Source organism: Colletotrichum karsti (assembly GCF_011947395.1).
Source record: "Colletotrichum karsti strain CkLH20 chromosome Unknown Scaffold19, whole genome shotgun sequence".
In the NCBI taxonomy this organism is placed as follows: domain Eukaryota; kingdom Fungi; phylum Ascomycota; class Sordariomycetes; order Glomerellales; family Glomerellaceae; genus Colletotrichum; species Colletotrichum karsti.
This window is the reverse complement of record NW_024065919.1, coordinates 840,271-854,429: the sequence shown is the minus strand read 5'-3', so window position 1 is coordinate 854,429 and position 14,159 is coordinate 840,271. Positions and strand designations below refer to the sequence as shown.

The window sequence follows — 14,159 nt, the reverse complement described above, 5'->3', positions numbered from 1 at the left end:
CCCCCCCCCCCCCCCCCCCCCCCCCCCCCCCCCCCCCCCCCCCCCCCCCCCCCCCCCCCCCCCGAGGCCGTGAAGATGAGGATGGAGGAGGTGTGTTGGTTCGAGATGTTTTCACGCTGGCGCTAGTATGGTCGGATGCCTATGTACGTGCATGAACCCCTGTTCAAGGTGACTGTGCCGCATCTATCTGTCCCTGGATCCGAACCTCATGTCAACCATCACCGTCATATGGGCAAGTCGTTCGAAAGATGCCGCGTCACATCGAAGCCTCCAATAGGCGCGGCGTCAGTCGTTCACCGAGCGATCACCCCCCTGTCCATACAGCCTGCGAGCGCCTTCATCACACCGGGCGCCGGTGCTCGACCTCCCAGACGACTGACATCGCGGCCCCTCAACTATGAGTATCCATAGGAACACGCGGAGGTGTGTCAGTCCACGATTGTAGCTCGCGAGTTGTCGTCGTCATCTACGACCGAAGAATCGGCTGTCGGCTTGATGCCGACATAGGAACGTCGGTCCCCAGAGGGTGAAGTTGCCACGAGTGTCGGGCAAGGAATCTTCGCAACCCCAAGCCTGCGGGTGTAGACTCGGAACTCGACGTCTAGCAGCTCCTTCGTACGTTCGCGCTTCTTCAGAAGTTCTTCGTTCTTCTTCTCCCTCAGCATGCTCGAGAAGTTGATCTTCCAGTCGTCGATGAAGAAGCCGGCGATGGAGCCGGCGACAAGGCTGGCGGTGATGTAGGTTAGCAATGTCATTGCGGGTGAGCGTGGGTGGAACTGTTCTCGCGAGGAGATGATAGCTGTGGGAAAATGTAAGTCGTGTCGCTGGTTCTAACGGAAGTCTTGTCGCGTCATAAACACCCTGATGAGAGACCGCCGGGTACCCAGCGTGGTAACCTTGGATCGAACACTGATATTGGATCTTTTTTCGATTAGTAGGTTGTCAATTGCACTGGTAGTTGTCTCCGATATGATGGCCGCTGATCTGTTCTTCCTCTTCCGCGTTGAAGACAGCCGGGTGTGTGTGTCGACCACATAACCAAGCCTTCGTCAGTCGCCAGTTAAATCACCATTGCAGACTGGTACCAGCGCTGCTCAACCCTATTTCAGCTATCCAAGTTAATACCAAACTGATCTTCAAGAGCTTGGGCTTCCATCGTTCGCGACTGATTCAATATATGGTCTGGCGAATACAACGCACTGTGGCATGCCTGACTATTTCGATATTCTTACATTGATATGCCGGTGCCATGTTGATGCTCGAGAAAGCTGGTCCTGTGCCGCGTGCCTTGGGAAGCGTTCCGAGGCGAGCTGGGAAGATCTTCGACGACGCAGGCAGGGCAAAAGGAAAACAGCAACCATAATAGTGATAATGAGAACGGCGATGAAAACGACGAATACAACGAGGAAGATAGTTATTTTAACAGAACTCAATGAGGACGAGAACGACTACAAGAGCAATGAGAACGATGAGTGCAGCGATGTAACCAAGACGGCTTCAGCTGGATCTCAAGACTCATGAGCTCCCCTAGACTGTATCGAGTCATGCATGAGACTTTGGCTCAATCGACGCGAGAGGGTTCGAACACGTGAACATCAACCCAATCTCCTACATCGCAGACGCCATCCACTGAAGCCGTTTCTCTCCATCGCAGGCTATGACTCAGCAAAAACACTCAAACTTGGCTTCCGGCACGGTAGCCAAAATAGCATTGAAACGATTCGACTGCCGACCTCGCCAAGCTTCAAGCAATCAACTTTGTGTAAAACGAGGAGAAGGGGGGAAAACACCATAAATACAAAATAGTCACAGCAAGGCGAGAGGAAACTGGTTAGAGTGATCGGAATCGCATGACGTCGAATTCTGGTCCTGTCTTGAGTATATTGTTCGTCAGCAACAATCACCGAGTCGAGACCCTGAGTGAATCCGCAAGCGACCCCGACATCCCTGGCCAAAGTCTCGCGGAGATTTTGTAGAAACAGGCAAAAGCGCCGACGACGAACCACGCTTCCCCGACCAGGCCACCGCGTGCTTGAAAAGGTCGATCGTGGTGTGCGAGGTCAAGAGCGTCCGATCACATCCTGGTGTGTCACCTTGGCGCGCGGGATGCCAATTCAGGCACGAGACCAGAAAGGTGGCCCAAAGAGGTAGGAAACACCCATTTTTGGGCCTGCGGTGCCTGTGAGAGGTAGATTCGGACGTCTGGGAGTCGTGGGTTAGAAATAGATGTGACCCCGTTTGAGCTTAATGGCGTGGCTGTGGGGAATGCACCTCTTAAGACCGTCTGATAAGTTCCATGTTCTCTAGCCGATCCGGGGTCTGGTCGCTTGCGCATGAACGACAGCGGGAGAGCAGCGATATTGCCGAGTCAGTGGTAATAAACAATTCGAAAGTCGATAGGCGAGGCCGAGACCTCAGTGGGCCGACCTCTTTCGCCCGAATCAGGGGTTGGTGTTTTTTTGGTGATGCCGGCCGAGGTGCCGGAGGGCCGGGAATAGTTCACGTCAAGTGCGCCGGGACCCACTCCGCGTTCAGCTTGAGCGCAGAGAATGGGATGACAGTTTGGAAAGGCCATCTACTTGGTAAGCGACTTAAGCTTAGCAGTGGCACCTAAGATAGGAGAACCCTTATGAACGTGGTACAATTGGATGCTGAAAATAGCGGCTTCCATGTCGAGAACCCACTCGTGGAGTTCGCTCACTTAGACTTCCACAGAATAGAGGTAAGTTCCCCAGAATAGAGGTAGAGATAGAGATTGACGACTGGAACCTACTAAGCGAGGGGTATAACGGAGATGAGTTGGCATAGCAGAGATCCAGCCTTACGCCATGATATAAGATCTTTGAGAAATCCAGTCGATTGGGAAAGAATCTAGATCATCATCCGAACTCAAGACATCAAGCGCCAGCGCATCATCTCCTTTCTCTTCTTCCTTTTTACAGCACTCGCCTCTCCTTCTTGACGAAGAAACTTCTTGACGAAGATGAGAAACATGTCGACGAAACAGGTTTTGTCCGTTCTTGCCCTTCTTATCGGCGCCGGCATCGCCTCACCGGCACCCTACCCTAAAAAGGGTGACCACTCCGGTTTTCCAAAGGGCTCCAAGCCCGGCTTCGCCCCCTCCGGCGCCGTCCCTTCGCTCCCTCAACACTCCGGCACCACGGATCCCGTAACGAACCCCCTCCAGCCGGCCGCAAGTGGTACACCAAGCAAGGGAAACAGCACCGGCGGCGGACCCACGCTCCCGTCCGGCTACAAAAAGATCGTCTTCCAAGATGACTTCTCCAAGCAACAGGCCGGCGCCCTCCCCGATTCCTCAAAGTGGACCTTCGACGTCGGCACGAGCTACCCCGGCGGCGCCGCGAACTGGGGCACGCAGGAGATCCAGACCTACACGAAGGACACCAAAAACATCGGCATCACGTCGAGCGGCACGCTGGCCATCACCCCGATCAAGAACGGCGAGTCCTGGACCTCGTCGCGCATCGAGACCAACGCCGCGCAGGACTTCAAGTGCCCCGAGGGCGGCAAGCTGCGCATGGAGGCCAGCATCATGATCCCGGCGTCAGACCCGTCCACGCAGGCCGGCATCTGGCCCGCCTTCTGGTCCATGGGCTCCGCCTTCCGGACCAACGTGACCTCGTGGCCCAGCGTCGGCGAGATCGACATGCTCGAGGTGTCCAACGGCGTCGGCACCGTCTTCCAGACGGCCCACTGCGGCGTCATCGACGGCGGGCCGTGCAACGAGAAGACGGGCCTGGGCACCAGCGCCGAGTTCCCCCGCGGGGAGTTCGTCAAGGTCGCGTGCGAGGTCGACCGCTCCGCCGGCGGCGGCGGGTTCCAGCAGGAGAAGCTCGTCTGGTACGTCAACGACAAGCCCACGCAGACCATCACCGGCCAGCAGATCGGCGACGAGACGTACTGGAGCAACCTCGCCCGCACCAGCAAGATGATCCTGCTCAACGTCGCCATCGGCGGCGAGTTCCCCGATGCGAAGGCCGGTACCAAGACACCCAACGCGCAGTCCGTCGGCGGCGAGAAGTCCAGGATGGAGGTCAAGTACGTGGCGGTTTACAGCACTTGAGCCAATTTTGGCATCTTCGACAACATATCTTCAGTTCTTCCATCACCTCTTTGAGACTCGGGTGCTGGATTTAGTACTATACTTTGGACTTGTACATATGAACGTTGAGCGAGCAATGGTCGACCTGCATGGCGTTAGTTTTGTTCTTTAGCATTGTTATATATTAAACTCGAATATATGAAGCACTCAGACACACTAACCAGTTGGCTAAATTCGAAAGGACCCATCACGGCGTTATCCTTTTCTTTTCTTTTCTTTTCTAGACATTTTGAAGTTAAGTGGCCCGTGTGTTTAATTCTAGGAATTCCTTTGGCAAGGTAAGGTAACGTAAGGTAGGTGGTTATTGCCTTTGTAGGTACCATATCCACATTCACCGCACAGAAAGCCACTGGTCGTCCTTCATTGATTTCCCATCTACACCTCACCTCACAAAAGTTCTCCATCGCCGACATCTACTCTATTCGCAAAAGCCATCGTTCAAAAGGAGATACGACGGCCCCCTCCCCATTCTCTTCGCCGACATTTGCGTACTCATCGCAGCAGCCACTCTATTGCAAAAGCCATTGAACGACGCTTTACTTTGACTGTCATTCCCAGATAAGATGGCCGCCACTGAGCTAGACAACGTGAGCGGTACGTATGCTTTCCATGGACCATGAATGGTCCGAAACTTCTACTGACATGCTATCCAGCAATGCTCGAGTGGCAGTTCAAGACGATTTGGGATACCTACGGTCGAGGCGATCACGATGATGCCGAGCAGATGGCCGCAGAGCTTTTGATGGAGCCCAGACTGAGCGATTTCCACCAGGCCGGCATGCATCTGCTGCTCTCCATGTCTCCCATTGACTACATTCATCACGGCAACGAGGCTGTTCGTCTTTATCAATCTGTCCTCAACGAGACCATCGAGATGTCGCCCAAGCAGCGGGCCACCATCGAGCGCATGCTGAATGATGCGAAGATCTCTTTGGAGCAGGGACGTGCCGACAAGGCCGCCATCTTGAGGAACATTGAGAAACTGATGTAGGTTGTCACCATCCGACATGAGAACTATGGACTGACCGTCGCCAGCGCTTCGGGAAAGACGATGAAAGATCTCCAAGACGAGAACATCAGGGAGATGCATGCACAGCTCGAACTTGATCTTGTTGCGGCCGGTTCGCGCTCCGATGCGCATGACACCGAAAAGGCTCCGGTAGCGGATCGCGAGGCCATTCGACCCAGCACGAGTCTGCCAGAAACGGTATCTCAGAGCACTGGAGTGGGCCGATCTCAGTCCACTGCTCTTACTGAGATCGACATCGACTTCGACGACAACTCATCCCTCCCCGACATCAACCAGAAGTAGCTCGATGCCGGGACGGGCCTCCGTTTGGTTTATTGCGTGGCCTGCAGTAGGTTCTGCAGGTCTAGCATCTATCCGGTCATCATCATCTCTGGCCATCATCGTCTTTGGCCTTGTTGTTGTCTCCGCCCCTCGTCGTCTCCAGCCCCCATGGTCTCTGACCATCATCGTCTCCGCCCCTCGTCGTCTCCGGCTCCCATCGTCTCCGGTCATCGTCGTCTCCAGCCATCGTCGTCCTCAGCCATCGTCGTCTCCGGTCTTTGAGTAACTATAGTACGGAAGGCATCCTGAAGGGTCTGCGGACGGGGAGAGCAGCATTTTGGGGATACTGTTCCATTGTTTTAGGGAGTCCATAATTAGCAGAAAAACGAAGTTTATTCTTCTTGAACTCTTGATTTCATGATGGCTCCAAAAGGCTCCTTCCAAAAAGCTCCTTCAAAAAGCTGAGGTGAATTTTAGTAAACGCATGGGCGGGCGCTCCTGCCTCAAACTACCTAGGTACCTTACCTTACACTTAAGGTACCTTGGAAACATCCACATGTAGTCTTATTTCTCCACACAATCACCAACCTGCTCAACTTCTTTTCCTCTCGCCACCTACTTTCACAAAATACCAGTGACCACTTGTCCAACCCAGATATTCATAGCTTTGAGTAAGCAACGCATTCGTTATATACCGCAAAAGCAAGGCGGCCGCCGAAGCAGATACGACCCCCGTCGAGTCCAAAGTCGCCGAGACTAAGAACCAGTCTGACCAATCCAAAACGAGGGGCACAGTCACGTCTGGAGATGGGCAAAGGGATGCGTCCTCTCCCAGGAAGGCTAAGGCTCAGACATCCGGCACACCTAGCCCTCCTATGGACGACCCTGGCATGCCCCTCTGGTCGGAGTCGGATGAATCGGATCGAGACGCCCAGAATGTCTCCCACGGCAAGAGGGTTGCAACAGAGCAGAAGCAGCTTGAGGAGAAGGCTCACGACCCCGAACTCGTCAGTCTGAAGCAGAAGTTGGATGAGGTCATCGAGAAGGTTGAGAATTTCCGTGGCATTGAATTCATGATCTCGGCGAAGATGATGAATGAGATCAGGGACACCTTGGGTGGTATCGCCACCCTGGCCACAAAATCCTTCACGAACTCATCACCGTACCGAGAAATCTGTAAGCACTTTCTCCAAAGAACTGGATCCACTTCTGAGGCATCCTTCTGGGCTTTGGCCATCCATGTGGTTGCCCCTGATCAGGGCTTGTCCAAGGTTTGGCATAAACACAAGACGGAGAGGGACATTCTGGAAGCGATAGTTAATATCATCCGGACAATTGCGTATAGTGGATGCCCTTCCAAGGAGTTGCTCGCTGTTCCTTATACGGTGAAGCATTCCTTGATCGACTACGAGTGTAAGCTGGCTAGAAACCCATGTGGTTCAGATGTCATGGGAGATGTAGATATACGCATTACCAGACAGATATTTTCACGAACATGATCACTCAAGCGATGGAACTCTGGAAGTTGTTTGAACAAGGTGAAAAGTCTCTTGTTGTGCCACTCGAAGGGGGCGTAAATCGCAGAATTACGCGAGAATACTATGTACAATGAACTTCTAATATGTACCGGAAAGGATACACGTCTCATCTATCATCTCCTTTTATACAGGTGCAGCAGACCGGAAACGGTCACCGCTTAGTACTGGGCAGAGCGGCGAGCCTTGCGAGCAGCACGGCGGCGCTTGCAGCCAGAGCCGGAGCCGGAGGTGGGGGCGGCGGCAGCGGCAGAGGTGGTAGAGGCAGCGGCGGCGCTGGAAGGAGCAGCGCTGGAGGGGGCAGCGGCAGCGGAGGTGACGAGGGTGGTGGGGGCAGCAGCGGCCGGGGCGGAAGAGGCGGCGGCGGCGCTGGTGGCAGCGGGGGCGGAGGCGGCGGCGGAAGAAGCGGGGGCAGAGCCGGAGTCGGAGCCGGAGGAGCCAGCGCCGTAGACGGCAGGGCCGGGGATGACGCTGAGAGGACTTGTTAGACTGTGATTTCAATGCAGATGTCGCAGTGGTAAGCTTACTAGTTGGAGATGGTGTTGTAGATGTTGATCAACAGACCGGGGTCGGTGGCCTTGTAAGCACCGGGGAAGCTGACACCGGCGGGCTTAGCAGTGCCACTCGACTCTATCTTCAGCTGGTAGCAGCTGTGAACCTTTTGTTAGCTTCTTCATTCTTTCTCGTGATCGTTTGTGGATGAACAATGCTGCAGTATTGTGTTGTGATGTGAGGAGGAAGATACGTGGGCTGGTTGGGGCTGGCGGTTGGGGCCGGCTGGTGACACAGCCGTTGGCACCTGGTGACTCCGGCCCCACCACGATATGAATGTAGAGAGTGCTCTTACCTCATGTAGTACTGGGCACCACCCTCGGAGCCGGCAGCGTGGAGAGCGACGGTCTCGGCACGGAGGAGGTAGTCGCCGGGGGCGATGTCGGAGGGGATGACGAAGTTCTGCTTGCCGCAGCCCTCGTTGATGAGGTCGTTGCCCCAGGTGTTGTTGTTGGCGAAGTAGCCGGACTCGAAGACCTTGAAGAACTCGGAGGAGCCGTCGGCGGCGGCGGCGTCGGCGACGGAGCTGAGGTAGATCATGACGGGGCCGTGGTGGGCGCCGCCGATGGCCTCCTCGGAGCAGGCGCGGGTGTTGTGCTGGTGCATCTCGACGGTGATGGTGTCGCCGGCCTTGACGCCGCAGGTGGAGGGGGCGGCGGCGGCGCCGGCGTTGCAGCGCATGTCGTTGGAGGTGGGGTCCTGGACGGGCGAGTTGGAGGCCGGCATGCGCACGCAGGTCGACTCCTTGTCCTCGCCGTTGACCCAGAGTTGCTGGAAGATGGCGTGGCCGGCGACCATGTTGGCCATGGAGGCGGTGAGGGCGAGGGCGGCGATGGTCTTCATCTTGACGGTTGTCGGTGGTGAAAAAAGAAGGACGGTTTGGATTTCCGGGCGTTAGAAGTAATGTGCACACAAAGGTGAAAATGAGTGAAGTGACGCCGGCGTCGAGCTGTAGAGAATGACTGAAAGTAATGAGTGGACAGATGAAGCGACTGTTCTGTTGGAGAAGAAAGATAGTCGAGTGACGAGACAGGCAGACTTCAGTCCATATATGTACGCTTCAGCCTTCAACGACTACACTTGTTTCCCTCGTCGACCATCACCCCACCTTCGGATAGGCCATGCCACTTCAGAGATGCCAAGCCTAAACTGTGGAAAGGGGCAGACGCAATCCCGTCCCAGTACCCACGACGCCGCCTCATCGGTTCGAATATACCCAGTTACCATCCAGGGATCTCGACATGGGCGTTAATCTCAGTGAGCAGACACAAGGGTTGGGACAGACGGGTTGCTCCTCGAGAGTGAAGACTCTCGATCCTGCCGCCTTTCAAAACAGCCTGGCCGCATCCTGGCCCCGCGGCGGGAACCGCCATTGGAGCAATAATCTCGAAAGGGGTCGACGTTGTGGGGATGCCGTTGTTATGTCTATATTGCGGGATGTGTGCCTTGCAGCTCGGCAGACCGGGTGACGCGCCCATTTTGGGTTGGCCGTTGGAGTCGTTGGCCTGCGGTCCTTTCGCCTTCTGTGGCTGCCCTCGATTTTTCCTGGGACTGCGCCGTCCGAACTTGATCCCCAAAGCCCCAAGCTTAATTTAACCCCTTGACGGGCCACCTGGTGGTTTGCTCAACCGAGCCAACCACCAACGTTGACCCCGGCTCGCATCACGGGTTGCTCGTCCGAACCTGAAACACAAACCGCATGTACCCCTGGCGCTACTGAGTCTGATAGATAAGGTCAGCAAAAAGGTGATGTTAGAGGCGACTGAAGGCGAAAGCGAGACTGAAGAGCTTGATGTTTGATTTGTATGTTGGGCGGAACTCGAAGCTTAAGTTAAGCTGATAGTTGGCAGACAATGTATTTTCCTTGGCTGTCGTCCAGAAGCGCAAACCTTAGAACCCATCTCCAGAGATCTTCCCGTCGAACTTTGCGTCTTCTGAGGTTCTCCACCGACTAACAGTTTTCGGTCGACATCCAAGAGCTTGAATGATTCCGATTGGCTCCGTCCGCCCAGTGATCGTCCCTGACGACAGGGATGCGCAGAGTCCAGCGCTCGATGAATTGTGTCACCCAAAGTGGCCCAATTCAGGGCCCCTTGCTGGGAATCTGGGAATCACCAGTCAACCAGTGCAAGCCGGAGCCGCTGGGGTACACGTGCGTTACGAGTAAAGGAGGTCGAAGACTGTCGAGGCCAACGAGGATCGATTCGCAGCCACTGCTTGACTCATTATGCCTGTTCAGTGTTGTGGCTTCTCTTCCCAATTGAAGCGGCGACTGACCGCATTGAGGGGTAGCCCTCGGGCAACTTGACCTATTCTTGCTGCTTGCAGCTTTTCTCGTCCGAACATCTCGCGAATGTTCGTCAGTTGTCGAACGGTGGGAGTTGCTGAGGGACGCCTCGGCTCTTCTCAAGATATGTGGAGAGTGGGAAGCATCATTTCCGGGTGAAACGAGCCTAGATCTTGGGCGACTAATTTTTTCTCTCTCTTTCGTTTATCCACGATTGCCACGAGACTGCTGTTGGTGCATTTCTGACCGCTGCGCGGTTAATCACTTTGAAACCCGACTCACATCCATTCCGCGCCTGCGCATGGATCATGGACGCAGCGAGGGACGGCTCAAGATGAACACCAAGACGTTGGGCGGTTGATGCCGCAGTGAAAAAGGAATAAGACCAATTATTATGCCTATGCACGCGCGCGCGGGAACAGCGACTGGCCGCACATACGTACGTCATCAGCAGATGTTGACTCTCTGAAGGGACTTCCTCTGCCGCCGGCCTGCAGTCCTGAAGCGATTTCCCAGGCAAGGGAGCGGAGATCAAAGACGGAGATTGGATGGGTTGGCGCTGCGAGGTTCAGTTGAGGGTCCAGGTGGAAGTGATCCCATCGATGGGATTGGGAAACTAGCCCTGCTTCCCAATATTTCCCCTTGTTATTGGAAGGCAATAGTGTCGATTTGGACTTCCACTCATGACCATGAACCCGAGGTCTTGGTATGCGTTAAGAACCTGCACTCTTATTTGGGAGTGTCGGCACGATAATCCGAAAGAACCATGGCGGAACACACAGCGAACAAATAAGCTTGATGCCAGTAGTTTAGCTTGTAATTCTAAGCTCTTCTGGACGAGACACGCTGGCCCACTTGGCGCGAGAAAACTTCTGGAACCGGCGGGCTCGTCTCCTGTCGTTGATAAAGGCTTCTTCGCCCACTATCCGTTATCCACATCCAACTTCTTGCCTCATGCCAAATTTCTTCGTCCAGCTTCGCCTCGTCTGTCGGCTTTGCCATTGAATTCTCCCTGTCCCTGCTGACGGGAACTCTCGATCGAAAAGCTTGGCTTGTAATTTATGATCGTGGTGAGATGTTTGCCAACGCACAACCGTGGAGCTTCGTGCTCCAATGAACGCACACGGGGAAGCTTGACCTCTGTGCGTTTCAGGGCAGTCGTCCCTCTAATCAACTGTTTTGGTGAAGGCATCATCCTCGGTGAAAGAATCGTCTCTGCATGTCATGGTGCCGCCTAATATTCGAAAGTGTGCGGCTTGATAGCATGTCGAGGAAAGAAAAGGATCGTCCACGATGATGCCTCAGCAAATTTCATAACGGCGCGTTGCGGATTGCCCAGATCCCATCCAGGCACTCACGTCGCAGCGCTGATAACCCTGAAATGAATCTACGTTCCCGAGCTTGGCTTATCGCTGGTCGGTGACGGTCATGACTTGAGGCAATGGGGCCGGGGCGTTGCGCATCTCGACTGCAACTCGGGTGTCATGGATACGCCTGTCGAACATCTTGAACTCGAAGACGCCCTCAAGCTCGCGTCGGATGGTAGCCAAATGCTCGTGTGCCTTAAGGATCTCGTCGGGCTTGTTGTCCTGGTGAACGTGGACCTTGATGAGGAACATCCAGCGGCGGCCAGGATCAGCCGGAGAGAACGTCTCCCATGGCGCGAGGTGAGTGAGGGGGGCGCCTTCTCCGTTCATCTGGAGGATGTAGTGTCTGGAAAGACAGAACTCGACTTCATCCCTGAAGAACTGATACGTCTCCTCGATAGCCTCGCTCTTGAACCTGCGCCATCATCAGTAAAAGACACGGCCGGTAAGAGAAGGACACGCACTGATAGTTGTTGTCCTTCATCACAGAAAGCAGGTTCCGCTGGTCCCAGATTTCGTTCTTCTTCCGTTGCGTGACCGAAGACCGGCCTTGAGGGGGATCGGGGAAGTCAGTCCAACGGAGGATGCCGGGGCGAGTGTTGAAGTCGGTCTCTGGGGAGGTCGGGCCGAAGTCCTTGTCCTTGAACACCTCGTAGCGGGCCTGGAGAATGTAGGACTGGCGACTGAGTTGTTGATGCAGGTCCTTCCACAACATTTGGACGTCTTTCCTCGGAGTCTTCACGATCGAGTTCTGGTTCGAGATGCCGCCGGGCTTAGCAGGGCCCTTGAAGTAGAGAACACGATTGAGACTCTGCCACGCGGGCATGGCACAGAGGCCGCCCAGGACGGAGCAAGCCGCTTGAATGTCATCGTCGTCGACGAGCGTCGTTAGGAAAAGCTCGTACATGGCGACACTGGTGAGTTGAGTTGCCCCAACCGCACAAGGAAGGAGCTCAAAATGGTGAACTTCGGTGAGATGAATCGAGGATCCGGCAAAATCGCGGGGAATCTAGACCCACTTTGCGAGGTCACGTGCATATGAGGCCTGTGCCTGAAAAGGTACGTCACTGCGTCTCCTCGAGACGCGCCGTCCGTCGCGGTGCTTCTCAGAGCTGCTGCCCCACCAAAGGTCGCAGCGTTCCCAAAGCTCCCGACATCGACATGCGATTGTCGCTCGTTCTCGTCACAAACTTGCCATCGACTCTCTTAATCGGACGCCGATCGATACATACAACCCTGAGGATGTCGTCGTCGAACTCTTCAGCCACCAAGCGCAAGCAAAGAGATTCAATCTCCCCTCCGCCGCTCAAACGGAAAGTTCAGAGCGGCACTACCAGTAAGCCATACCTCTGAATGCTTGCACCGATTCATGCTGACCACCTCCCAAGAAAACGCACTTGCGAACTTCTTCAAGCCGGCCTCCCAGAAGCCCAAGGACCGCACAACATGGACGGAACGCTCGCCGAATGAGGATACCCCAGCGACGCTTCTAGTCGGCCGTTACAAACCGGAGAGCGCCCCTTCCGAATCGGAAAAGCGTATCAAAGTCGCCGCGTTCGACCTGGTATGGCAGACGTGAACTGTTTTGGTTGTTATATCATAACGTTATTGACGGCTGCGACCCAGGACTCCACCTTGATCACGACAGCCTCCGGGAAGAAGCACGCAGACGACGGCACAGACTGGAAGTGGTGGCATACCTCTGTCCCCGGACGGCTGAGGGAGCTGTACAATAACGAAGGGTACGGTTGCATTGCGCTCCATGTTGCAGACTCAATGGCTGACATTGTTCAGGTACCGAGTCGTGATTTTGTCGAATCAGGCAGGACTCGTGTTGCACCCAGAGCCCAAATCCAAAGGACCAAAGAATCTGACCAAAGACCGCGTATCTGCATTCAAGCAAAAGGTCAATGCGGTCTTGACACAGCTTAACATCCCGACAACCGTATATGCCGCGACCGAAAAGGACATCTACAGGAAACCTCGCCCAGGGATGTGGAAAGAACTTTGCGAGGACTATGACCTAGTCGGCGACGTAGACCTGCAACATAGCGTCTTCGTCGGAGATGCAGGAGGCCGGACAGCAACTGTCAAGTCTGCAGGCAAGAACACCGCAGGGACGGCGAAGGATTTCAGCTGTTCCGACCGAAACCTGGCCCACAACATTGGCATCGACTACAAGACACCAGAGGAGTTCTTTTTGGGCGAACAACCGCGAGACTTTGTTCGAGAATTTGACGTGGTCCACTATCCCTATCCCGAAGAATCGAAGGACTCGTCGACAGATGTTCTGTTCGAAAAGAAGAACAAGCAGGACATTGTCATCTGCTGCGGACCACCGGGTTCGGGCAAGAGTACTTTCTTCTGGAAACACCTGAAGCCTCTGGGATATGAAAGGATAAACCAAGACACCTTGAAGACGTTAGTCAAACTCCTAGCTGGCATATCAGAGCTTTATTGACTAACTGTTACCAGTCGAGACAAATGTGTCCAGGCAGCGAAGGAACTACTGAGCGCTGGCCAATCCGTGGCGATCGGTTAGTAACAGATGCTCGCGCGCAAGTATTGCTTTGCTGACAACCTCTAGACAACACCAATGCCGACCCCGATACCAGAGCTGTTTGGATTAAGCTGGCTGAAAAGCAAGAGGTGCCAATCAGATGCGTCTGGCTGAAGACGCCTCTGATTGTATGCGAACATAACGACGCAGTTCGCGCCATGAATGCATCTGTAAGTCTTCCTGGCCCAGCATAACTCCAGGACAAAGCTCACCCCACATCAGCTTAATCCCGAATCCAGAGTGGCCCTACCTAAGATGGCTTTCAATGGATTCAAGTCGCGATTCAAAGAGCCAAAGATCAAAGAAGGATTCCACGACATCACCGAGGTCGAGTTTGCTTTCAGCGGCACCAAGGAAGAGCATGGCGTGTGGGCCAAGTATTGGCTTTGACCGGCTTCGTTGCTTCATATCTAGAAGTACTCAGTTGGGAGGCTATGTACCGTC

The 14,159-nt window shown here is 54.7% G+C and overlaps 7 protein-coding genes across 7 annotated transcripts; 4 read left to right on the top strand and 3 right to left on the bottom strand.

The window, feature by feature from the left end:
- Positions 1 to 428: 428 nt before the first annotated feature.
- Positions 429 to 755, bottom strand: CkaCkLH20_06576 (uncharacterized protein; the record flags this gene model as incomplete). The annotated part of the gene is made up of 1 exon (XM_038889293.1): positions 429 to 755. One exon carries the CDS (start codon positions 753 to 755, stop codon positions 429 to 431), a length of 327 nt encoding a protein of 108 aa, XP_038745591.1.
- A 2,228-nt stretch (positions 756 to 2,983) lies between these two features.
- Positions 2,984 to 4,084, top strand: CkaCkLH20_06575 (endo-1, 3-beta-glucanase; the record flags this gene model as incomplete). Its single annotated transcript, XM_038889292.1, has 1 exon — positions 2,984 to 4,084. The coding sequence occupies one exon, from the start codon at positions 2,984 to 2,986 to the stop codon at positions 4,082 to 4,084; it is 1,101 nt and encodes a 366-aa protein (XP_038745590.1).
- A 602-nt stretch (positions 4,085 to 4,686) lies between these two features.
- CkaCkLH20_06574 (uncharacterized protein) lies at positions 4,687 to 5,435 on the top strand (the record flags this gene model as incomplete). Its single annotated transcript, XM_038889291.1, has 3 exons — positions 4,687 to 4,717; positions 4,777 to 5,110; positions 5,159 to 5,435. 3 exons carry the CDS (start codon positions 4,687 to 4,689, stop codon positions 5,433 to 5,435), a joined length of 642 nt encoding a protein of 213 aa, XP_038745589.1.
- An 854-nt stretch (positions 5,436 to 6,289) lies between these two features.
- CkaCkLH20_06573 (uncharacterized protein) lies at positions 6,290 to 6,913 on the top strand (the record flags this gene model as incomplete). The annotated part of the gene is made up of 1 exon (XM_038889290.1): positions 6,290 to 6,913. One exon carries the CDS (start codon positions 6,290 to 6,292, stop codon positions 6,911 to 6,913), a length of 624 nt encoding a protein of 207 aa, XP_038745588.1.
- Positions 6,914 to 7,110: 197 nt separating this feature from the next.
- Positions 7,111 to 8,344, bottom strand: CkaCkLH20_06572 (uncharacterized protein; the record flags this gene model as incomplete). Its single annotated transcript, XM_038889289.1, has 3 exons — positions 7,111 to 7,420; positions 7,477 to 7,599; positions 7,797 to 8,344. The coding sequence occupies 3 exons, from the start codon at positions 8,342 to 8,344 to the stop codon at positions 7,111 to 7,113; spliced, it is 981 nt and encodes a 326-aa protein (XP_038745587.1).
- A 2,850-nt stretch (positions 8,345 to 11,194) lies between these two features.
- Positions 11,195 to 12,062, bottom strand: CkaCkLH20_06571 (RNA polymerase ii mediator complex subunit; the record flags this gene model as incomplete). The annotated part of the gene is made up of 2 exons (XM_038889288.1): positions 11,195 to 11,570; positions 11,620 to 12,062. The coding sequence occupies 2 exons, from the start codon at positions 12,060 to 12,062 to the stop codon at positions 11,195 to 11,197; spliced, it is 819 nt and encodes a 272-aa protein (XP_038745586.1).
- Positions 12,063 to 12,397: 335 nt separating this feature from the next.
- On the top strand, positions 12,398 to 14,105 carry CkaCkLH20_06570 (polynucleotide kinase 3 phosphatase; the record flags this gene model as incomplete). The annotated part of the gene is made up of 7 exons (XM_038889287.1): positions 12,398 to 12,491; positions 12,544 to 12,719; positions 12,782 to 12,897; positions 12,950 to 13,576; positions 13,631 to 13,692; positions 13,743 to 13,885; positions 13,938 to 14,105. 7 exons carry the CDS (start codon positions 12,398 to 12,400, stop codon positions 14,103 to 14,105), a joined length of 1,386 nt encoding a protein of 461 aa, XP_038745585.1.
- Between the last annotated feature and the right edge of the window lie 54 nt (positions 14,106 to 14,159).